At 39.5% G+C, this 24083-nt stretch overlaps 2 protein-coding genes across 6 annotated transcripts in view; one reads left to right on the plus strand and one right to left on the minus strand.

Moving 5' to 3' along the window:
• MIGA1 (mitoguardin 1) overlaps positions 1 to 483 on the minus strand; it is a 39511-nt gene extending 39028 nt beyond the window's left edge. Inside the window, exon 1 of the mRNA XM_082227283.1 lies at positions 385 to 483. The gene's annotated coding sequence lies outside the window, so the exon portion shown is untranslated. The remainder of the gene's footprint in view (positions 1 to 384) is intronic.
• Positions 484 to 540: 57 nt separating this feature from the next.
• Positions 541 to 24083, plus strand: part of USP33 (ubiquitin specific peptidase 33) — a 31997-nt gene continuing 8454 nt past the window's right edge. Inside the window, exons 1-17 of one of the 5 annotated variants that reach the window (XM_082227245.1) lie at positions 541 to 698; positions 4693 to 4813; positions 5496 to 5549; positions 8074 to 8136; positions 9642 to 9779; positions 11132 to 11234; positions 12231 to 12300; positions 12947 to 13060; positions 14101 to 14179; positions 14961 to 15360; positions 17128 to 17226; positions 19152 to 19264; positions 19914 to 20086; positions 20179 to 20273; positions 20856 to 20889; positions 22924 to 22969; positions 23774 to 23954. In XM_082227245.1, the coding sequence (XP_082083371.1) occupies positions 4733 to 4813; positions 5496 to 5549; positions 8074 to 8136; positions 9642 to 9779; positions 11132 to 11234; positions 12231 to 12300; positions 12947 to 13060; positions 14101 to 14179; positions 14961 to 15360; positions 17128 to 17226; positions 19152 to 19264; positions 19914 to 20086; positions 20179 to 20273; positions 20856 to 20889; positions 22924 to 22969; positions 23774 to 23954 (1843 nt within the window). In that variant the 5' untranslated portion in view covers positions 541 to 698; positions 4693 to 4732. Of the gene's footprint in view, positions 699 to 4692; positions 4814 to 5495; positions 5550 to 8073; positions 8137 to 9641; positions 9780 to 11131; positions 11235 to 12230; positions 12301 to 12946; positions 13061 to 14100; positions 14180 to 14960; positions 15361 to 17127; positions 17266 to 19151; positions 19265 to 19913; positions 20087 to 20178; positions 20274 to 20855; positions 20890 to 22923; positions 22970 to 23773; positions 23955 to 24083 lie in introns of those variants that run through there. The other 4 variants (XM_082227243.1, XM_082227244.1, XM_082227246.1 and 1 more) reach the window with 4 other exon arrangements.

Below are 24083 nucleotides of genomic sequence, written 5' to 3' on the forward strand. Positions count from 1 at the left end.
ATAACAATCACTAAGCTCAGGCATTTAGCACCCACACACCTATAACAATTTTGTGTGTGCGGTGTGGGAAGAGAATTAATATTAGAATTTTTTTACGTCTATGGCCCATTAGTTTGCCGAGAAGGAAAACGGGCAGCAACCTCTTTCCGAGGTCAAAGGGAAGAAAAAACACACACGAAGAAACCAGGACGCACCTTCCCCACAAATCTTTGCCTAAACAGAACCACGTGTTTTCGCCACACCTCAGGCGTCAAGCCCTGTTCGAATTTTCTCCACAACATTCAAAAGGACAAAGCAGTTCGGAACGTCCACTTCCCACCGCAAAAACCCACTCATCCCTTTCCCCTCCCTTCTTATCTCTATGGTCCTTATCTCCCCACCCACCTTTAACGAACAGCGTGCTCTTGAAGGCGCGCACGCGCAAAAGAAGGTGAGTCGACCGCCGCCCTCTTTGTTTAGGGCAACATCGCTCCTCCTTTTTCTCCTCCTCCTCCTCCTCAGCCATCTCTCCACACCAGCGAAAGCGAGCGCTGCCATCTTGGTACGGGGCCCATTGCGAGTGACAGCCCGGCTTGGAGCGGTGCGGAAGGCTGCGGCCCAGTAAGAGAGAGAGGCGGGAAGAAGCGGAAGGCGGCGGCGGCGGCGCCTGCCTCTCTTGGACCTCCATCTCTTGGCGAGGTTGGCCGTGTGGGAGGCAGGTGAGGAGAAAAGGGCGAGGGCGCTGCGGCCGTTATAATGAAGCCGGAGGGCGGCAATGGGCGTTGGGATGCGAGGAAAGCGGCCTCGCAAGTTGGCCTGGAAGGCGGTATCCATCCGCCGGGGCTGCTTTCGCGGAAGAACCAGGTCTTTTAACCTTCCTGAAGAAGTAAACCCCATTCGGTTGAGTGGGGTTTATTTCACCTGAGCGTATAGGATTGCAGTCTTGAGGACTGGGGCCTCTCCGTCGGTTTATCGATGCTTCCACCCCTGTTGGAGGTGGTGGAGAACTGAAGTCCCATTTTCGAGATATGTTGATTCCCCATCCCTCTTTCTTTCTTTCTTTCTTTCTTGTTTTCTTTCAGTAGCCTCGATTTTTTTATTAACATCACACACCTGCACACTCCTTAGCTGTAAGCCAAGGATTGGTCCTGGAATTTTTTTCCCACTGCCAGCAGGTTTTGAGTCTGAAATAAAGTCTTGGATCTTAAGGGAGTGAAAAATGAAGGAATGGCACGCGAGCATGTACAGAGGGGTCCTTTCGAGAACAAAATGTCAATGCTATCCTAGGCTGTATCAACAGAAGCATAGTGTCTTGATCCAGGGAAGTCATATTGCCTCTCTGTTCTGCATCGGTCAGGAATATTGTGTCCCGTTCTGGGCACCACAATTTAAGAAGGATGTTGACAAGCTGGAATGTGTGCAGAGGAGGCTGGCCAAGGTGATTGAGGGTGTGGAAGTCAAGCCTTATGAGAATCAGTGGAGGGAATTTGGTATGTTAGCCAGGTAAAGAGGAGGCCGAGAGGAGATCTGATAGCCATCTTCAAATATCGAAAAGGCCAGCACACGGAAGATGGAAAAAGTTTGTTTTCTCCTGCTCCCGAGGGTAGGGCTTGAACTAATGGCTTCAAGTTACAAGAAAGGAGGTTTCGACTAAACATCAGGAAGAACTTTCTGACAGCAGAGCCTGTTTGACAGTGGAACATACTCCCACAAGAGATGGTGGACTGTTCTTCCCTGGAGGTTTTTAAGCAGAGCTTGGAAGGGCATCTGTCATGGATGCTCAAGTTAAGATTCCTTTATTGCAGAGGGTTGTACTAGATGACCCTTGGGGTCCCTTCCAACTCTACAATTATATGAATGACCCCTCTAACCCTGTATAGCTGTAGTAAGGGAGAAAGGGGCTTCCAGGTCACAGAAAGTGACTTCCAAACTAACCAGCACCCAGGTATTTCTCCCACCTTGGAAAGTGAATAAAAGCTATGCCTGTGTGTTAGATCCAGATATAAGTAGTTTTCTTTTTAAGGGTTATAATGTTGCTATTGATATTCGATTTGTGACGCTCAAAAGTGCTGGCGTGCCTTAAAATAGATACTTTGTTGGAGCAAAACTTAAAAACAAAAGCAAAATGTAGGCTTCCGTTCTCTTTTTATAGAGCTAGGCAGTCTTGACATAATATGTGCTGTTATGCCCTAGGGAACATTATAATCTGGAAGAAGGGGCAAATTAGGAAAAATGTGACATTACTATTTAAGGGCCATTAAGAAAATGTGTGTTTGTGTTGGGGTGGAGAGGAGAGGAAAAGAGAAAGGAGTGATACTTTTTCTCATATATCATACTGTACCTGACCTTATAGTTCAGATACTGCATTTAATAAATAATTGGGACATCTATTCTGTGCTGCAGAGCATCATAGAGAGAAAGCATGGTTGACAAACTCCACTGCAGTTTGCAGTAGTGCAGGGACAGCAGTTCTGCTGCAAAAAGATCAATCTGCAGAATATGCTGCGGGATAGCCAATTCTTTCTTTTAATATTCTTAAAGGATGTAAAGGGAGGACTCAGACAGCATGAAGCAGATTATATTTAAGAAACTTCTGTTTCCTCTTAATGTTATATACATAAGCCCTTGGAATAAATATTGTTGTTATTGAGGCATTTGTAGAATTTAATGCAAACTCTATTTTATATGAGTGAGCTCTTTTTGGAGAAAGAGAGTAGGAAGAAATCAGCTTGGATAAATGTCCTCAGAAGGAAATAAATTATAGTTGATCCTTCCTAGTTTTTCTTCTGAGTTTTTAACTGCAGTTTTGTAAAACAAAAGGAATATTAATATGAGATAATGAAATCATTCCTTATGAACACCTCTGAACATACTGTGCATTGGATTTTTTGCTGAATACAATGGATATATATTTTTAAAATCTGAAAATGATACACAAAAAACTGAATGCATATGTGCACTCTCTCTTTCTCATTAAGAGGACATATATTTGGAAAAGATGAAATTATATATTCTGTTAGTCCAAAAATGTCAAGAGAACAACAGATGGGTTATTGGGTGTTAAACATAACAGACGGTTAGCATTTTAATAGTAATTAGGAGTTGAAGATCTCTGAGTTTGTGAAATTGCCAAGAGACAATTTCATAGAATGTTATTAAGAATAATCCAGAAACAACAGTATTATGAAGTAAAAGAGACCATTATTGATAATAGTTTCTGTGTCAAGGGTATATGTTTGCAACCCATTGTAAACATACAAAAAAATTATAGATCTTTATCATTGTGAGCTTGGAAGAGAGAAATTATGTATCACGACCATAACTACAATAATTTATGCTCTACATCTTCTGTTTTATATCCTGGGCAGATGCTGTTTATATGATGAAAATAATAAATTACAATTGTTGGGAGGCTTCATGTAACATACAGCATACTTACATATGTAGGTTGTCATACAGCAGTCTAAATAAAGTTTATTTCTAGTAAGTAGGAAATAATTTGAGGGGGCAAAGCTCTTATGGTTCTCAGGATGCAAGTTGTCAAATTTCCTTTTGATACCTGATCTTTCTGCTCACTAAATTATTTAGATTGGGTTGCAATCTCCTTCACCATTTTTTCCTTTGTTAAAGAAATAACAAATATTTGCTGTTTTCTCAAATAATTTGAAAACTAGCTTCTGTGATTATTTGGCATTTGGATGTTTTAATCTATTAAATATACACTGGTTAACTCAGCACCTTTTACGATACCCTTCACAATGTGACACCCTGTTTCAAATGAATTTTTAATATCAGCCTTTGCATCATTAAACACGTCTTTCAGAATTATATTAGATGCCATGGTGTATAGCAGGAAGTTATGAAATAATCCTTTGGTCTATTTAGGGAAGCAGGGATTGAACTGGGTTGTATCCAGTTGGTCTCCCTCTACTGTCAGAATATATCTGTCAGCAGAGGCAATTTTGAGTGAGTCTGTCTTTTCCATCCCCCCAATCTGCTCCAGAGGGTTAGGAGAGTTTCTGGATTAGATTGTGACAGTCACACCAACGGCTGTTTGGGATAAAATAAATTACCAAAAATTGCCTCCCACCCCATTCCACTGCTGGATGCCTCCCTTCATTGGAGGAGCACAACTTGGATACCACCTATTGGTTTTAGTGTAAATTAGAATAGGACCTACACTCAGTCCTTGCTTTCAGACTTCCCATAAGCATCTTCTTGGCCACTGTGAGAGCAGGACGCTGGACTAGATGAGCCAGTGGCCTGACTCAACAGGCTTTTCTTATGTTCTTATAAGTATGTTCCTATCAGTAATCTGGATATCACCAGTACCACTTCCCTCAATACAGTGGTACCTCGGTTTAAGAACGATTTGGTTTACAAACTCCGCAAAACCGGAAATAGTGTCCTGGTTTGAGAACTTTACCTCGGTCTAAGAACGGAATCCAAACAGTGGAAGGGCACTAGCGGCGGAAGGGCTCATTAAGGAAAGCACGCCTCGGTTTAAGAATGGTTTCGGTTTAAGAACGGACTTTCGGAACGGATTAAGTTTGTAAACCAAGGTACCACTGTATTTTGTTTTGTTATTTCACATTCATTTTTTAATGTTAGCATAAGTCATAGTGAATGTGGTTTTGCCTTTACTAAAGCCTTTTTGCATGCTATCAGTTGCACAGACGTCTCACAGTACAATCACTATGTTTCTCTCTCAAGATGTAGATACAACCTGAATTTGGAAGAGACCACTATTAAAATGTCAGCACTAAGCAATGATTGTTCGCATTTGGAGTCTGTTGGTGAAATAACCAAGGAAGACTTAATACACAAATCACATGTGAGTTTCTGCTGAGTACATTCCTTGATGGATTAACATGGACTTATTTTTGAATTAATGATCTTCGCCTTGAATTGTGCAATACGTTTTTGTGCTAATTGTTACAACAGGCAGGGTGGCTAGCATAATCATTAAATGAATGACCACAGGAAGAAGCCTTTTAAGCTAATCTATTTAGGTAGGAGTTTAGGTATCATATATTTATGTGCCTAAGTGGACATGGGATTTTGAAGCAGTTGCTAAAAATGTTTTTTTTTAATTATTTTTTATTAAAGTTTTTCTGTGGTACAAAACAAACAGATAAAGAGTTTAAGATTGGGAGACATGTAATGCAGGCTTAAACATTCTATTTTTAAATTGTAGTCCTATACACTTTCCTGTGACTAGGTCCCAACTACCGGTAACTTAGTTGTGTTTACTTTTGAGCATGCTTTCTATAGTCCTTTTTATATGGATATAGAGCAGGGGTCATAGAGAGTAACCTGTATCAGTGGCACCAAAGATGTGGAACAGCAGCTGATTTTGTAGAAACAGAATTTTTGTGTGAGTAAATATATAAAACTTGCAGATTCTCTGAAGTAATGAACAGATGACTTTATAATATGAGAATAGGGCTTTTTGCCCTTTTGCTCCTCTCTGACAAATTTTATTAACTAACCACATCACTCTCTGCTTTTAATAGGGCACTTGCCAGGACTGTAAAGTGAAAGGACCAAATCTTTGGGCATGCTTAGAGGTAAGATGAAATTCCATTTATTATATGCAACAGGAAAGAGGTTTTTTATAGAACCTTAAGTTTAAAACTAATAATTCAATGGCGAGAGCAGTATTCACCTGCCACTAGGCTTGGCTGGATGGTAGTGGGAACTGTGTTTGTGGAGTGGATTCTTCAAGTGTCCTCTGCAGTGTGTCCTTGTGAGTTATAGGTTGTTCCCCTAACAAAGGCCACCTTTGAAACTACAGTTGGGCTGTGCTTTGAACTCAGCAATTGTGAGTTCAAGTCCAGTGTTCTGGCCACAGAATCCCATGTTGGATTTCAATTCTACCCTAAACTTGCAGTTCACACTGAATACCATAATTGAGCAAGTATGCTAAACAACCTCCATGCATGCCCTTTTGAGAAAAGCATGTTTCAAAGATAATTTTGGCTGGGACACTGTATATAATATTTTGCATTTTGTTAAATAAAAATGCTGTTTTTAAAAAATAAAATCCCTTTTTGGAGAATGCAGTTGGCTGACAAAATGGGAGTGATAGGTGAAAAAACTGACAAACACTTAAATAAATATATGTTCTTGGTAAAAGCTCACCTACTATTTTCACTTTAGAAAGAATTCTAATCAGAAATGTTTGGTATGCTATACGTTAGTTGCCAGCTTTCTGCCATATAATCATTAAACTTAGTAGTTGTTCCTGCATAAGAAGTGCCACTTAAGTCACTGGACACCGTCTCCGCCTTTTGTGTGGATGCTTTTCTTTAGATTCAGAAAGGAGCCCCAGCAACCTACTGCTTGCTGTTGATTTCTAGTGTGCTGAATTTATTTTAAAATGCCTAATTACTAATCATGTTCACTGTTTTTGTAATCTACAAAGCATTGCCATAATTATGTACATTTTCTTGTTTGAACTGCTTGTAGATCTACCAAATTGAATGAAAATGATTTGTAAGGGCTTGAGAAAGCAAGCCATGCCATTGCACTAGCTCTTGTAATTCTAGACTTTCTTGCACTGAAAACCTTTAGAGCTCTGTGGTCTGCATAATAATAAAGGTTTCATAATGTAGGTTATACAATCCATCTTGATGGTGTTCTAGTTGTTGCAATAAGCATCTTATTTAACCTTATTTAAGACATTATATGAAGGAAAAATAGCTACAGTTGCTACATTATTGACTAGATATGCTGCACAATATCTAATTTTTGTTTTTGGTTGTATCTAATGTCACCACTCAGCTGACAATAAGCCTTCATCAGCAGAAGGGGAAGAAGCACTTTTTAGTGATTTATCCTCCTCCATGCAGCCTCCCACCCCGACTAAATCTGTTCCTAAGAGTTGGGGAACCCTTCAGAGGAGGTTTGGGAGAGGCAGCGTGTGTGTGAAAATAGCTTTCTTCCCTGTTCCACTAAGGGAAGCCTTACCAACAGCTGGGTGACCGCATTGGATGCAACACTTCATTCTTATAAAGCAGAGGTTTTGAACCTTTTTGGGTCCACAGCTCCCTTGACCAACTACATTATTTCTGCTGCACCCCTTGGAGCTCAGGAGCCCTATTACATCACCCCTTACCTGAAGAGCCAGCAGCCCCTCACCCTTTTTGAACACCTTGTGGAGTGTTCCTCAGCCTCCTCTCTTCTCCCCTCTCCTTGGAAATCCTCTGGGCAGCTGCAGCAGCCGTCCCTGGTCTCTGGGGTGTCACCCCCCAGAAGAGAGGTGCCTCTTCCCACTGCCCCACTGGGGCCTGGGAAGCACCCCCTGGCCAGCCCCAGAGGCACCATTCACTTGGGAGCTTGTAGCCAGGGCTGCTGCAACAAACAACTGTGCAAGCCTTTGGGAGGCAGAGATGCAAGAGGGCATCAGAGGAAAGAGGGACAGAGGCTAGTGTTGCCCGTGGCACCCCTGACCATTCAAGGCACCCCAGGGTGCCATGGCAACACTGATTGAAAACCACTGTTATAAAGGAAAAGTTGCTTCAGTTTGTGCGTTTAAATATCTTACTCTGCTTCCAAATCCTTAGCTTTCCATTTGAATTGAAGTTATTTTAGGCTGCAGTCCAGCAGTGGTTACCTCTGCAACACTTATTGGTCAATAGTATTGATACACTTAGCATTACAGCTCTGAATTATATTTCTTGCAGCTATGGGTAATTATTTATGCAAGTCTCAGTAAAAGATGTTTACCTGGGAATTGAAATTAGCCTGAAAGGTTGCACTGTAGAATTATTAACGTCAAGTAGAGTTTTGATACTGACTTACTATGTTGATTGAATCCAATCTAGGGAGCCCTTTTGTGTACCTTTTTACATTAATAGTTTCAACAGCAACTCATCATGCCTCATCAAAAACTGCTTTTGGCGATATTCCATTGCCCTAAGTTTTAGAAGAAGCATTCTTGGTGAAGTGGGATAATTACTCTTGAGCTGATAATATAAAGTACCGCCTCATTTGTATCATACTGTGAATTGCTCCTGCTGAGGACTGAATTATGTGCCAACTACATTACTATATTTTGCATTTTGTTAATGATTCTGTTTTGTTTGACAGAATAGATGCTCATATGTTGGTTGTGGAGAATCTCATATAGATCACAGTACTATACATTCAGAGGTATGTATGTAAAAATACTTCAGTGTTTTGATAAGTTAACTCATCTATAACTTGTAAATCTTTCTGGTGTGCAGAGATTACTTATATGGATGGTTGATAAACAGGGAGGTTAGATTTAATTTAAAATAAATAATTGCTTAATTTTGGCAAATATGAACAATGATGTCTTGTTCAATAAGCAGAACCTTTAATGGCTGAATACATAATTTAGATTCCAGCATTTAACTGTATTGTTCATGATAACCTTATTTTTACATTTATTGGCAGTTGGTGTAGGAAAATGTGACGCAACAGCTAGTATTTTATACCAGGGTAAATAGCAAGTTTTGGAGTTTAAAATGATGTTTTGGTTCATAATTTTTGTTGAAAATAGTTGTGGATACTATTTTGTTTGTGAATAAATTCCAAAGGCATTGTTCTAAGTAAAATGTATTTCCCAAATGTATTTGGGTTTCATTTTAAGGAAGAAAGTTGATATGGAGAGGAAGCATGCAGTTGCAAAACACCTTTAACGTGAAGAACTAGCACAACCACATTCTTTTACCATTCTGCTGTTAAGAGCTGAAGTGGTCTCCATGGAGCCCAGGAAACACTTTTCCCTTTTTCTGTATCATGTGGAGTTCCACCTTGAACTCATTGCCTCCCAGTTGCATAGGCAGCACAGGGGAGGGGGATGAGCTCCCCCCCACTCCCCCCTGCTCCATACCTGAATAGCTGTTATTGCTGTTATTTTTCTTTCTTGCCCACCTAGAAATATATTTTGTCTCTTCTGTGCCCTCACCCCATTTTTTCCAGGTGCCACCACTTCTCAGCTGCGTATTCCTATACAGTGGTACCTCGCAAGACGAATGCCTCGCAAGACAAAAAACTCGCTAGACGAAAGGGTTTTTTGTTTTTTGAGCTGCTTCGCAAGACGATTTTCCCTATGGGCTTGCTTCGCAAGACGGAAACGTCTTGCAAGTTTGTTTCCTTTTTCTTAACACCGTTAATACAGTTGTGACTTGACTTCGAGGAGCAACTCATAGAACGCGGTGTGGTAGCCTTTTTTGAGGTTTTTAAAGACTTTGGTGATTTTTGAAGCTTTTCCAAAACTTTCCCGACACCGTGCTTCGCAAGACGAAAAAAATTGCAAGACGACAAAACTCGCGGAACAAATTAATTTCGTCTTGCGAGGCACCACTGTATATAAACTCCGCTCGTCAATCATAAGCCCCTTTGGGATACAGTTTCAAGGCAGTTTGGAGCTTTTTATTTTCCTGCCAGCAGGTGATGGATGTGCAGCCTCTCATGTATACAATGGAGTTTTCATTGCCCTAAGTTTAGAATGTTAGGCTGTAGCTAGTTATTCCTATAACAGTCTGTGCAAACATTACGTTTAAACCAAGCCTAGAAAGATATGCATTTCCATACAAGTAAAATGCAACAGTCCATACAAGCAAGACCCAATTCCTTCACAGTTGGTCTTACTGTATTAAAAAGATTTAGTAGCTGCATTTGTTTTCCAGGAAACAAATCACTGTCTAACAGTTAACCTTACCACATTACGTGTCTGGTGTTATGCATGTAGCAAAGAAGTGTTTCTTGATAGAAAACTGAAGTCTCATTCTTCAATGCAAAATGTTCGACTGTCTCACATCATACAGGTAATTAGGCAAGTTCACTATCTGGGATTTTATCTGGGATTTTAAATTGATTTTTTTGCTGTTTATGTATGGTTTATAAGATGTTTCAATTAAGAAATCAGGTTTTTAGTCTTCTTCACATAAACATTCAATAGATTATTTAAATAAATGTTTAAGAAAGCTCTTAACAAAGCTTGTAGTACAGCAATTTTGCTTTAGCATCTTTAGAGTCCTAAATTCTTGATGATTTTACATTGGTTTGCATGGCAGTGTAAGCCAAATATGGTTTACTGCGACTACACAAACATGCAGGCTTTTGCAGAGCAGTTTGTAACCACTTTGCTCTTCTACAGTTCCATTTTGCTCCTGCATTGATTTAAGCAAAGATAGGCTTAGTCTTAGTGTGTCATCCAAACTCAGGTCCATAGTTAAGCTCTCTCTTCATTAACCACGAGCTGTAGCCAAGCTTTGTTTGTGGTTTGGCTTATCACATCATGTGAGCCATGCCAAAGGCTCAATTAATTTTAGAATCTATATTCAAGAGGTTCAAAAACTTCAGAGTTCTTTATAAATGCTTATTAGGGTTCAGTCCTATGTGTGTTTGCTAGGGAGTAAGATCTTTTGAATTGTGGGATTTACTTTTGCGTAAACATTTATAGGATTACACTGTTAAACTGTGTTTTAATTTTGAAAACTGGTAGTGTAATATGTGCATATTTAAATACTTTATGATCACTCATAAAGTGGTCAGTTGCATCACTCATGGGGATCCAACGAGCCACTTCAAGCATGCTCTAGGCACAGCTCATACCCAGTGGGATTTCTGACTTTTTAAAAAATTGAACACAGTACAAATTGCTTTTGAAATTCCCCTGAGTTTTGAAAGTGCTTTGCCATATAGCATAGAGCGCTACCTTGAGAAATAGAACTCAAGCTCAGCTGGGAAACTTCATTTAAGAATTATGAAAATGTGTCCTTAATATACTGACGTTCATAACAACTATTAATTTTTAAAGTAAAATTGAATATGGTTGCTTTCATTAAGTGATACTGCAGTGGTCAACCAGATGGCTATAGCCCTTGAGCAGGACCTGAGTTTATCAGCACTCTCCCCACTTGTGATCTCAGCAACTAGCCCTCGGAACATTCATATTTCTTATCTTCCTATAAGAAACCTATGCTCTTGGATAAGTTATTTCAAAAAGTTGTAACATATACATGTCAGTAAACTATTGGCTTTCAGCGTAAAACATGCTTTAGAACTTGAAATAAATAATGTTCATAGACTGATTTTAAATGATACCCAAAGAAAAGTAAGATTTGCAGGAGCAACACAAGGCTTCTCATGCTTTGTATCTTGATCTTTCCCAAAGGATATTAGGTTACCTAGTATCCCTACACTGAAAATTCCTCTAATTGCAACATTTGATGACCTTGATGTACAAGTAGATGAAGAGGATGAATTCAAGGCAAGAGGTAATATAACTGAAAAGTTCACCAAAATATTGTTAGTTGACACAAATTGTTAGTACCATATTCACAATTTCAATGAAATTTTATCTTACCAGTGGTTTCATGTATGCTTTTATGTTCTTCTTTCACACAATTGTTTTATAGGTCCCATCTACCCCCTACATCTCAGTTTTCTGACCCTAATTAGTTACCTATTTGGATAATAAGCTTTGTCTGTTGAAATGTAAGTGTTCAGCTAGGGAGCTGGGTTGAGAGAGAAATTGGACGTTTCTAAGGGTCTTGGAGAGACGCGGGTGGCGCTGTGGGTTAAACCACTGAGCCTAGGGCTTGCTGATCAAAAGGTCGGTGGTTCGAATCCCCACGATGGGGTGAGCTCTCGTTGCTCGGTCCCTGCTCCTGCCAACCTAGCAGTTCGAAAGCATGAAGTGCAAGTAGATAAATAGGTACCGCTCTGGCAGGAAGGTTTCCGTGCACTGCTCTGGTTCGCCAGAAGCAGCTTAGTCATGCTGGCCACATGACCCAGAAGCTGTAGGCCGGCTCCCTCAGCCAATAAAGCGAGATGAGCGCCGCAACCCCAGAGTCGTCCACGACTGGACCTAATGGTCAGGGGTCCCTTTACCTTTTAAGTGTCTTGGAGGGAATGCAAGAATTTGCTTAGATCTGTGGTGACAAGATAAGAATGTGAGGAGAAATGAGGAGACATTTTTATTCAATTTATAAGAGCAGTGAGTAGGAGTTGAATTTCACAGATGTTGTCTCATTGGGTGATAGCCAAATAAGCCATACCCAGAGTAGACCCACTGAAATTAATTGGCTTGTGTCTGTTGATTTCAATAGATCTAGCTTAGTATGACTGATTTTGGATATCTCTCATTGAGTTCTGAGCTACTATGTATATATACAGGCTAAAATGTTGCTTTTAAATCTTTGTGAGAAACTGCCTACTACACATATTGTAACCTTTTTTTTGCTTGCTTAGCAGTTTTTCATTATTTGCAGGTCTGACAGGCTTGAAAAATATTGGAAACACTTGTTACATGAATGCAGCTTTACAAGCTCTTTCAAATTGGTAAGAAAGACAGTCCTCTTTGTAGGGCAGTGTGCTTTTCAGTTGTTAGAAATTCCAGATCAGCAAGAAGCTGTGTAGGGTAGAGGTTATAGCATAAATATTACTATGTGAGTTATATGGCCTATAGAACTTGCAGGAGGCACGTCCTGATCATATGCCCTTTCATAAGGCCCCCAAACTCATAAGTTAAATTAATATGAGTTTTCACTTTACAGATCGTCTCATAGTTATTTAACTAGCCTATGAAATGCAGGACTCTTTTCCTGTTTTCACTGATTTTCTGTGCTAACTCAAGGGTATCCAATTTCTTGGTGATATGAATGTAAAGAAAAGGATTAAAACCCAAAGTTTATAAAAGGCTTTTATTTTTTCTTCAATATTTATTGGTGTAGAAGCCATGTGGTCATTTTGTTACACTGCATCTCATTTTATTAGTATATTATTAAACAGATCTGTTACTGTTGCAATCAGATGCTGAAGGTGCAAGATGGTATCAGCCCTATCATGGAATCAAAGTGTCTCTTACTAGAAAAATGGAGCTTATCTAGAAAGGAGCATAGCTGTACCATATAACTGGGGTTGAAGTAATACTGACATATTTAGCACGGTCTCAAAAAACTAATGGTCTTTTTCCCTTTCTTGCCAGCCCACCATTAACCCAGTTTTTCCTTGACTGTGGGAGTTTAGCTCGTACTGATAAGAAACCAGCCATCTGTAGAAGTTATTACAAACTGATGACAGAACTCTGGCATAAAAGCAGGTATTGTGCTACTTCTGTACTGGCATAATTTTTCTAAATCAGCTTCTCACAAATATATTTTCAGTAGAACATTTTGTAATTAGTGAACTACATAAAATCTTAGAGTTTCAATGATTGTTTAGCAGAAAACATATGAAGTAAAACTGTATTTTTCATAATATGCACACACTTGAAGTCATCTTCCCAATGAAAATCTTACAGTTCCATAGTAGGTTATGACATGTAAATTATCCCACAATAATTATAATTACGATAATATAACATTAATCAAGCACCTGAATGGAAGGCCTACTGTAAGCAATTAGCATGTTCGTATGAATTTGGCTTAGTTATTGAATAATGTAGGATCTCTGTTTGAAATGGGTCGTAATTTGAGTGCATTGTAATTTTTTTCTGTCTTTAGTTTGGGGCATCACCTATTGAAACAATAAATATCCATAAAGATTATGGATTACCTGGGTTGTAGAATTTTAAGCAGCTCTTGTATAATAAAATAAGAATTGATCTGATGAAGTCAGACAAGGTGCTTTCAGCAGTAACTAAAAAGATGCCTCTAATTGAAACTCACAATTTCCTTGACAGAATTCTTATTGTTTACTTTGGTATAGTTTGACTCAAAAAATAAAAGACAGTGGCAAGCAAGCAAGATTTTGTGTCTATCTTAGATTGTTCTTAAGTCATGTGTATGGTACAGAATTAGATGTACACATGAGTGAGTACAGTCTTGTGTGAAAGGAATAAGAAAGGATGCATGAAATGAATATTTCATGATGCATGAAAGGCATATTGAGACATCAATACTACCCCAAACAGTGTACCCAATCAATCACAGAATCAAGAAAGGTGAGAATAGGCCTATAATGTCATAGGATGCTGAGAGATGAAATTCAGATTTTGTATCCAAAGGCAGTTTTAGAAACCTCTTGACATTTTGATTTGTTGGTTTAAAAACTATTGCAATTTGAATACTGTACTAGTAAACTGAAACATTTCAACCATTTGAAAAGTTGTAAATGCACTTAAATATTTTTTTCTTCCAGACCTGGAGCAGTTGTCCCCACAAATTTGTTTCAAGGAATTAAAACAGTTAATCCAACATTTCGAGGCTATTCTCAGCAGGTAAGCTTTTCTTAAGGCTTCCTCTATGCATACTACAGGGAAATTTTATTTAGTAAAGTTGCAAGGTTCAAAGAAATGGAAATTGTAAAATAATACATTTCACTTTGGGTTCTTGGCTAGCTGCTGGATGATGTTTACAATCCATGCTGTTTTTCCCCCTTCTTGATTTATGAATAAGAGTAGTTGATAAAATTCTGTCTAGGTCCAAAATTACACAGTCATATCCAACGTCGCTGTTCTGCTACTGCAGCAGATGTCTGCATGAGCAATGGAACTTCCTCTCATCTCCCCTGTTGCCCATCACACACTCTCAGAATCTGCTCCAGAGGAGTTTCCAGAGCAGACTTTGGAGCTATGTGGAGAGAGGAACAGGAAGTCTCATTGCACAAGCAGAATTCTGCAGGTGCAACGTTGGATACAACCCATAAAGTGTAATGTGAAAATTTAGAACAGTTTAAATCCAGCTACAGACCACAATAGGGAACTAGGAGCTTTTATTTTGTCATAAAATAAAATATAAGAAGAAGAAGCAATAAAAATAAAAGTAATACAGCATGTAGCATAATGCATTACATTTGCTACAACAGGCAGAAAAATCATTAATTGGTCTGCCAAGACCATCAGCAATTTTCAAGTGATCCGGGGTTTGTGGGATTTGGAATCACTGCTGTAAACCCAAAGAGCTGATTGAAAGTTGTTTTTAGCATTATTGAATGGCTAGCACCATTGGAGTACTCATCTGAATAAAGCACAATGCTGTACCTACCATTTTAAATTTCAGGATGCACAGGAATTTTTGCGTTGTTTGATGGATTTACTACATGAAGAGTTAAAAGAGCCTGTTATTGCAGTAGAGGATAGTATCCCAGCAAATGAAGAGAGCATGGAAGAAGAGAAGAGTCAATCGGATGTAGACTTTCAATCATGCAATAATACTGATAAGGTAGAAAATGAGGCTTGGTCAAAATCTGTGGCAGAGGACCAAGCAGAGGACACAATGTTAATTCAGGATGATGAAAATGCATCCAAAGACAATCAGAAAGAGAAATCCTTGTGTACCAAGATGAACAAAGCAAGCTCTGTGGAAGACATAGAAAAAGACATATACAATTTCTTTGAAACGGCTGAATTTTTGAACAATCAGGAAACAGTGAAGGTGCAAATACACAGCAGATACTCAGGTGATTGTATGGCTATTAATTAGAAAAAGTGTCGGGTAATAGTTTGGTCACATCTGTTACAAAATTCAATTCCACCTAACTACATGCTACAATGTTATTTTACTGATTTTGATCTCGTTTGTAGCTCTTACAGGATAGAATATTTTTGAATTTGTTGTTGACTTGGCAGCAGTGGATATAAACCATTTGTTTTTGTATGATCAGCTGTTATTAGGATGGGTTGCCGCAATTTCATATTAAAATGGCCAAGTTCTGTCACTCTGTAATAGAACAGATAGTACAAGACTTTGGGGAGGCACTAGTCTGAATTCTACCAGCAACAAAAGCAAGTGATAGTTACTCTGGTTTTCCCTTATTTATTTATGTAAGTGTTTCTGTACTGCCTTCTGCTAAAATATCAGGTTGGTGTACGGAAATATAAGAATATTAAAAACGTTGAAAGCAGAACAGAACAATGATTAAAATGATTGCCTACTAGGGAAAAAAAATAGTAAACAACAGGATAGGCCTGTCGGCATAGCAAAGTCTTCAGGAGGTGCCTGAAAGTTAAAAGCAAGGATGCCTGCTGAAGATACTTAAGTGCTTGACATTGGTTGAGAGCAGTTGGGCCTCTGTAACACAAAGGAACTAACAGTACTCCTCCAGGTAAAATTAATAAAATGTGTTTGGTGTTTGCATAAAATGACAAAATTTTGAACTGGAGCTCAGTGTTTGGGTTGGGATATTAGCTGCTTCATTCTGCACTCGGTAGCTCTTCCCAAGGGCAGACCCATATAGAGCACATTGCAGTAATGCAGTCTTGAAGTTACCAGTGCAGGGGCTGCAGTCACCATGCTATCCAGATACTGCAGCTAGTATACCAGCCAAAGCTGGTTGAAGGCACTCCCAAGGTCTCTTGGGCTTCCAGAACAGTTGCTAGTTGACCACAGTGGTTGGAAGAAGTTGCTTCCAGCTCTGTTCCAGGAGTGACATGTGCTTTCACTGCTTTCTCACGTTTCTCTGTCGAGTGATAGCAACATGGTTGTTTCAGTTTAAGGATAAGTGCACTTTAAGAGTGAAGTAAACCACTTGCCATGAGAAGGGGCTGGAATGGAGTGGTGTGTGTATGTGATCATTTGTGTATTAGGGAAATGAGTGTTTGCTCATTTACTTGACAGTTTCTACCCCCACGTTGGCAGAAATGGAAAGTTGTTCGTGTAATTAGATGAGCTTTTCTTTGCAAACTGAAATTGCAAACTTACATGTATGTGCATTTTTCACAGCAGAAGCTATGCATTTTCTCTAAGTTAAGATTAAAGAATGTGAAGACCCCATGGCAATATTGCTGAAATACCTGGTTGACGCTAGACATTTTAGCCAGTATGAAAGCTGCTGCTCTTGTCTGTATGGGATAAAACATTTGAGCTGAATGATGTCTTGGATGTGGCAAAATACACACTTTTTGTAGTTTCTAAACAATCTTTCCATAGTCTCCCTCTTCCTTCACTCGTCCCTGCTCTATTTTCCTTTGCAACTTCTAATTTTTCATTTGCTTAATTTTTCCATTGTGGCAGTTTTGGTTCATATCCTTTTCCATTCTTCCGTGGTTCATTTTCTACCCTGCTCATGATTCCAGGTTTTTTTCTTTTTCTTTTGAAGGGCATTGTGACTCTGCTTCTTAAACTTAATAACAAATAGGACTCTGGGCAGATAAAGTTAATTTTTAACTCCATCCTCTTGGTTCATTTTAATTTTGTAATACTTATTTGGCTAAAATGTGTTTTACAGACTATATCAATGATGTCCATATGAATGATGTGTCTATGCCACAAAGTTTTCCTTCAAAAGATGGGAATGCACGTTTATCAACCAGCCCTCCCAAATCAGGTACTTTCTGGTCTGGACTGGGACCCTTGAACAAAAAAGGTATAGCATTCCCTAATGTTACTTGGTGCTTTTCTCCTGTATTGGTCCTAACACTTTTAAATGATTTAAATAACAACATTAAGTTGCTTGATTCACCCACCCCCTTTCATCAATTCATATTGGAAATGAATTTTGGTCTTTCAGTATTACACTGTGGTCTGGTGGGTGTCAGCAGTGAGACTGGACATTAAAAACTCTATTTGTTCCCATGCCCCATACTATTTTGAGGGTTTTGGGTATCTCATTCCATCAACAAAATGCTAAGACAATAACATAAACGGCAAGCACAAGATTTCTGTCTAGGGACCATACACCAGCACCAAAGCCTCTATTTATTTACTGCATGTCTCTGGGGAGTTGCATCATTTTGGCAAATATGTCAGAGCAGCTTAAAATATCCTATTGTTTTCCAGTCACATTTTATTCCTTCATCTGCTTCGTTTCTTTTTCATACTTTCATGTAGCCAGTTCTTTTAAAAGCTAGTTAAGAAAATTCTCTTCTAGTTTGTATTTAAACTGTCTTTTATTTTGTTTCATAAGATGCTTTTGCACATTTATATCTCCATTGCCTGACACACAGGAGTTTTCTTCTTCTGACACATACATAGTAGTAGGGATAGTGCCACATACAGTCTCTCTGGATTGTGCTGTGGACACTGCATGCGAAGCTGTCTTTGTCTGGGTCTGTACATGCAGCAGAATGAGGTGAGAATTTAGTGGCAGAGGGTTTAGTGGCTGAGGTGATAGAATGGACTATGCCAGTTCAGGCTACAGGTGCAGAATCACATTCTGAATTTATTTTAAGTGTCTTTGAAAACTAGAAAACTAGCACAGCAGGAGAGGGCTAGGTCTGAATCTTTCCCCTGAATCTGTTAGTTTTCTACTTTCAGGGTGTGTTTACATGGAGGAACACTTAAAAAGGTTTATCTCCAACCTGCAGTCTGAAGTAGTGCAGTCCGTTCTGCTATCATATTTTGCTGCATGTACAAGGCAAGACCTTTGTCTCGCATCAAATCTGAAAGATCCAGTGATTTGGTCAAAGCCAGAAGGCTTGCAGAAACCATAATAGAACCCTTAAGTCATTTGTTGTCTATACCAAATTTCCTTATTAGATATAATTTTTGTGGGACAGCCCTGTCTAGAAGTTGCATTTTGTATAGTCGAAGAGTTGGCTGTGTTCTTATCACCATCTGTCATGCAGATTTGTGGCATGGGAGCAGTGAGGTCTTGTGCCAAAGACCCCATGTTAATGTGAAATGTACTTAACGTATGTTTTGTGTGAACACTGCCATCTCCCCTTGTAGAATTATATTAAAAAATCTGCTACCCTAGCCAGCTCAATAAGCAATGTTTTGTAATAAAGTGGATTTGCTTTTCGGCTCACTGTTTATTAAAAATAATACAACAACAACAACAACAACAAATAAATTTATCATTTATACCCCACCCATCTGGCTGGGTTTCCCGAGCCACTCTGGGTGGCATCCAACAAAATATTAAAATACAGTAGTCCGTCAAACATTAAAAGCTTCCCTAAACAGGGCTGCCTTCAGATATCTTCTGCTCTTAAAGTTATTTTTCTGAATGTTTGGTAGTGGAGTTCTCAAAAATAGTAATAGAAAGGGAGAATTAACTATAGGTCTGGTATTCTTAGAATCATAGAATTGTAGAGTTAGAAGGGGCACCAAGGGTCATCTACTCCAAACCTCTGCAATGCAGAACTGCTGCCCACAGCCATCCCTGGGTGGGCTTGAACCACCAACCTTCTGGTTAACAGCCAGATTCACTGACCCGTTGTGCCACAGAGACCAGAAGAAGAGTAGAATAAAAAGTTACTGTACTTCAACTCTGTCCTGATTTTAATTTTCTTTTCTTTTTCTTTTTAGTTCCAACCATATGTTCCCCCAAAAAGAAGAAACACAAAAAATTCAGAAGTGTTATTTCTGACATATTTGATGGGACTATCATAAGTTCAGTACAATGTCTAACATGTGACCGGGTAAGTGAAGGGATAAAATAAATGTTGCTACATACAGCGTTAGTACTTGTGTAAGTTTTCTTCCCTTATATGGTAAAAGACGTTGTTAAAAATGAAGCATGAATATATTTATTCATCCACTTGAAATATGCAAACAGTTCCTGGATTATTCTAGTTCGGATTTCCTCATAGTTTTAGGCCAGTCTGTTTCCTGTTCTTAATAGCTTTTTCAGCTTAGTTTAGTCCCAAGCAGCTACTGTTAATTTTCATGTTCACATAGTACTGTAGTACTTTACAGTGGGTGCATCCAGGCAATTCTCAACTTACTTTGGGGTTACATTCCAGGCATAGTGCCTAAAACCAAAATTGTGTATACTCAAAACACATTGGGTTATGAATGGGAATGCCAAAGTCTTTTTTCCTGGAAGTCCGCTCCCTTTTAAAGTTTTTTTTTTAATTGCCAAGTACGTAAAGCTGAATGTGCACAAGTTATATGCGTGAAGGTTGTAAGTTACCTGTAGTTTGCCATCTAGTGGTATTATTGGAGCAAAGCACTGTAATTAGCCACAAGTGGAATTTAATGTTGATAATTTAAAATATAGAATTTTATTGGGTCAATTAAAAAGAAGGTGGTGTTAGCCTAATCATCTTCCCTTTGGTTTGGCAATAGGTGTCAGTGACCCTGGAGACTTTCCAGGACTTGTCATTGCCTATTCCAGGCAAGGAAGACCTTGCTAAGCTGCATTCGGCAAGTCATCAGACCTCTCTTATCAAGGCAGGCTCTTGTGGTGAAGCATATGCTCCTCAGGGCTGGATAGCCTTTTTCATGGAATACTTCAAAAGGTTTGTTTCTTTGCATTGCTTGAACATTTTAAACTGATGTTTCTGCTGTACTGGCAGAACATTTGCTGTTTTTTTTGTCAATGATGTTTCAGGTTTGTTGTCTCATGTGTTCCTAGCTGGTTTTGGGGTCCAACAGTAACCTTACAAGATTGTCTTGCTGCCTTTTTTGCTAGAGATGAACTGAAAGGTAAGAAATTCATATTTTTCACATGTCTTACTAAATATGGCCACCATACCTCTTACTTTTTGTACCTATTTTCACATTTAAAAGGTCTAGAAAAGGTTCCCTTTTACACTGTTACGGAACCATCAGTTGACAATATATTCAACAGAGCAAAGGTTCAAATTAGCCAGTGTAGAAATTTTATCCCTTTAATTTAAAATAATCTCATTTTTATTGATGGGAAGGGCTGTGGCTCATTGGTAGGACATCTGCTTTGAATGCAGAAAATCCCTGATTCAATCCCTAGCATCTTCAAGTAGGGTTAGGAGAGGGTCTGCCTTTGTAGTACAGACCTTGATGGATCAGTAGTCAGACTCACTATAATGCAGCTTCCTATTGCCCAATATTACAATTTATTAACAAAAATATTTTTAAGCTATCTGGGCGGATATCTAGTAAGTGAAAGTCCATGTAGTGCATGTATTCCTGATGCTAGAATGTCTTGAATACTTAGTGCCTTTCAAAATCAGAAAAGCTCAGTGCAGGCTGTGGTGGGAATATGTTTTTAGAATAATGGTTGTGCTTTCCTTCCCGCAATGTCTGCAGGTGACAATATGTACAGTTGTGAAAAGTGTAAAAAGTAAGTGGCCTGCTCTTAAATTCTTATAATTTGATATATGTGGTTACTTTAAAAGCTGTTGGATGAGAGCCAGAATTGCAGCAGCAGATACAGTGGGACTTCCCCTTCCTCCCACTTCCCCCAAATCTTGTTTTGCAGTGAAAGTCTCCATTGCCTTTGCCTACAAAACACAGCCTGAGTATCCAAAGTACCTCTTTCTTTTCAGAAAGATGGAAGTGGGAAAAGGCATTTTGCAAGTAAAGGCAGAGTGCAGGAAAAGTTGCCTCTCCCTTTCCCATCACTTCTGCACTCCTCGCACAAGGATTTTGACAAGGTGTATAAGACATCTGCCTGCTGATCAGATGTCAAGGAGATAAAGAACTATAAAACTTTTAGAAGACACCTGAAGGTTGATCTGGGTCGATCGCGGGCCTAAGGCAGCTGGAGTACAGCATGCTCCTCAATAGATAGAAAGACAACAGTTCCAAAGCCGGGCATGAAAGAGCTCCGTAGCCCAGCTGGTTTGAGGAGAGAGAGAGAGATGTGCTGTGGGGGAGGAGGGAGGCGAGAAGGAGCCAGGTCTCTGATGAGGCAAGGCGGGATCAGGACCAGCAACAGCATCGCCTGCGCAGGGGTGGAGGGAGGCGGGGGGGGGGGAAGAAGGCAGGATTGGCATTGAAATCACCTGAGTGGCTCTCTTTGACCGGGGGTGGAGGGAGGAAGGGGGAGAAGGCAGGATCAGCATCGCCCACCCACCCTGCACCCATCCCTGCCCCCTCGGCGTAAGCAGCCAACACTCGCCCATCCACCCTGCTCCCATTCCTGCCACTTTGGGAGAAGCAGCCGGTGGTGCATGCCCACCCACCCTGCACCCATCCCTGGGTGGTAGATCACTGCCAGTTTTTATATTGGATCATAGATCACACCGTACTTGTTGGACATGCCTGGCATACAGCATCTCCCTATGTCCATAAGTGCACAGATGCTTTGAACTATACAGAAAGATTTTCTAGGCTTCCTTTCAGTTCTCTTCTGCCCCCTGGCCCAAGGTTCATGAGGGTTGTAGGGACATTGGTGCAGCACCAAATATATGGCAAGAGGCTGCAAACAGAAGCAAAGATAGAATTGTAAAATCGTAGAGTTGGCAGGGATCATGAGGGTCATCTAGTCCAACCCCCTGCAGTGGAGGAATCATTTGCCCAGCGTGGGGCTTTTAATATTGTAAACTACCCTGTGATCCTTGGATAAAAGGCAGTATCAAAATTTAATAAAGAAATAAGGAAAATAAGAGGTTGCTCATGAGAATCAGGGGACTCTCTTGAATACCTTTCAAGGCAGTGTTGGGGGACTGCCACTGAGCTGGGAGAAAATGGCAGAATTTGGCAAATTCCCTCCTTGCATAAGTGACAGTACCTTTGGCTTCTACAAGGGGCTAATTTGTGGTTTTTAATTAGCTGATACTAGCAAAAAAATAACAGGCATTTTGTTCAGAGGACTGGTGTCATCAGCCTACTTTGATTCTGGGCCTGCAGTCAAATACAATGTCCTCCCCATTTTTTCTCAGTACAAAGTTTTACTCAAAGGAGACCTTTAAAATTAATGGATCTAACCTAATCATAATAGTTTCAGTATGTCTTCTCTGAGTAAAACTTGAGTACCCTTCAGAGAGGCTAGTTGAGGGCATACTGTGACTTCTCCTTCCACAGCTATGCTTAATGTTCCTCTGAGTGTGCATTTGCTGCATGTTTTTTGTATTAATAAACAGGAGACCCATGTTGCCTTTTCTGATATATGCTGACTACATCGGTTGCCAAGAAGGAATGATTGCTTATGATGTACAAATTGATCATACCTATGACTTATGCCTTGTGTCTGTGAAAATAAGATCTAATTAATTTCTGATCACTTCCAGCCTTGTGATTTCTTTTGAAGATGATAGCCCTTTTTCTAGTTAGCAATTTTGAAATATCCAGGGTATTGTACAGTATTTAAAACGTCATTATTTTAAATGTTTGCATTGGATACTTTTTTACAACTTTACTAAATTTGCTTTAGGTTAAGAAACGGAGTAAAATTCTGCAAAGTTCAACACTTTCCTGAGGTATTCCATTTTTTTTAATAATAGTGTTGTTTTTTCCATAATAGATAGTTGTGAATATAGTGTGAAAGCTGCATTCTGGCTTCCCAAAAGATGCTTTTATCTAGTCACGTTTCCACACTTACTCAGATGAAGATATTAAAAATGGTGATGCACCTACACAAATGACTAAAAGCTGATGACGTGTGATCAGATATCCACTTGTACAATGGGCTTTCCTGTACTCTCCCTCCCCCACCCCCCTGCATGTACTCAGATCTGGAGCATCCTCCAGCCCATTGCACAAGTGTATATCAGTTCCTCAGGCACATGGACGCAACTGCATGGCACTCATTACATTTTTTTACAAAGCATCTGTGGCTGCCTCTGTGCACCCAAAAATCTGCTCCAAAGCGTCCATCAACCATCCAGCAGATTTTGAGGGCATGTAGTAGGCTGCGTGGGAGAGGAGAGGAAGGTGAAGTTCCATAGTGCAAGCAGAAGTTCATTCTACTTCCACATAGATGACATTGGATACAACCCATAATCTTCCATTATAACCAGTTACATAGGGAGTTTTTTCTACAAAAGTGTACATCTGTGCAGGAAAATGTCCTTATTCACCGAACTAGACACAAATCTTTGGTAGCATTATGTAAAGTGGCCCATGGAACATCCCTTTTTTGTAAAAAAAAATAAAAAATGAGAAGGCAGGACAGAACGCAATAAATTTAATAACAAGGTAGCAGTAGTAAAATGCTTGCCTTTTATATTAGTATTAAGTTGTGAAGCATCAGTTTTTGAATGAGTGTCTACCCTTCTTTATAGATATTGTGCATTCATCTCAAAAGATTCAGGCATGACCTTATGTTTTCCACAAAAATTGGGACTCATGTATCCTTTCCCTTGGAAGGACTTGATCTTCAACCTTTTCTTGCCAAAGACAGTCCAACTCAAATAGTGATGTATGATCTCTTATCAGTAATCTGTCACCATGGAACTGCCATCAGTAAGTATATATAGTATATATTCTCTTTCTGGATCCATATTATGCAACTGGTGGAATCAAATAGTTGTGTTAATATGTTTTAGTTTCGGATTGCCTTACAGTACTTTGACAAAAAATTATCTTAACTGT

Source organism: Podarcis vaucheri (assembly GCF_965113315.1).
Source record: "Podarcis vaucheri genome assembly, chromosome: 6".
Taxonomy (NCBI): Eukaryota; Metazoa; Chordata; class Lepidosauria; order Squamata; family Lacertidae; genus Podarcis; species Podarcis vaucheri.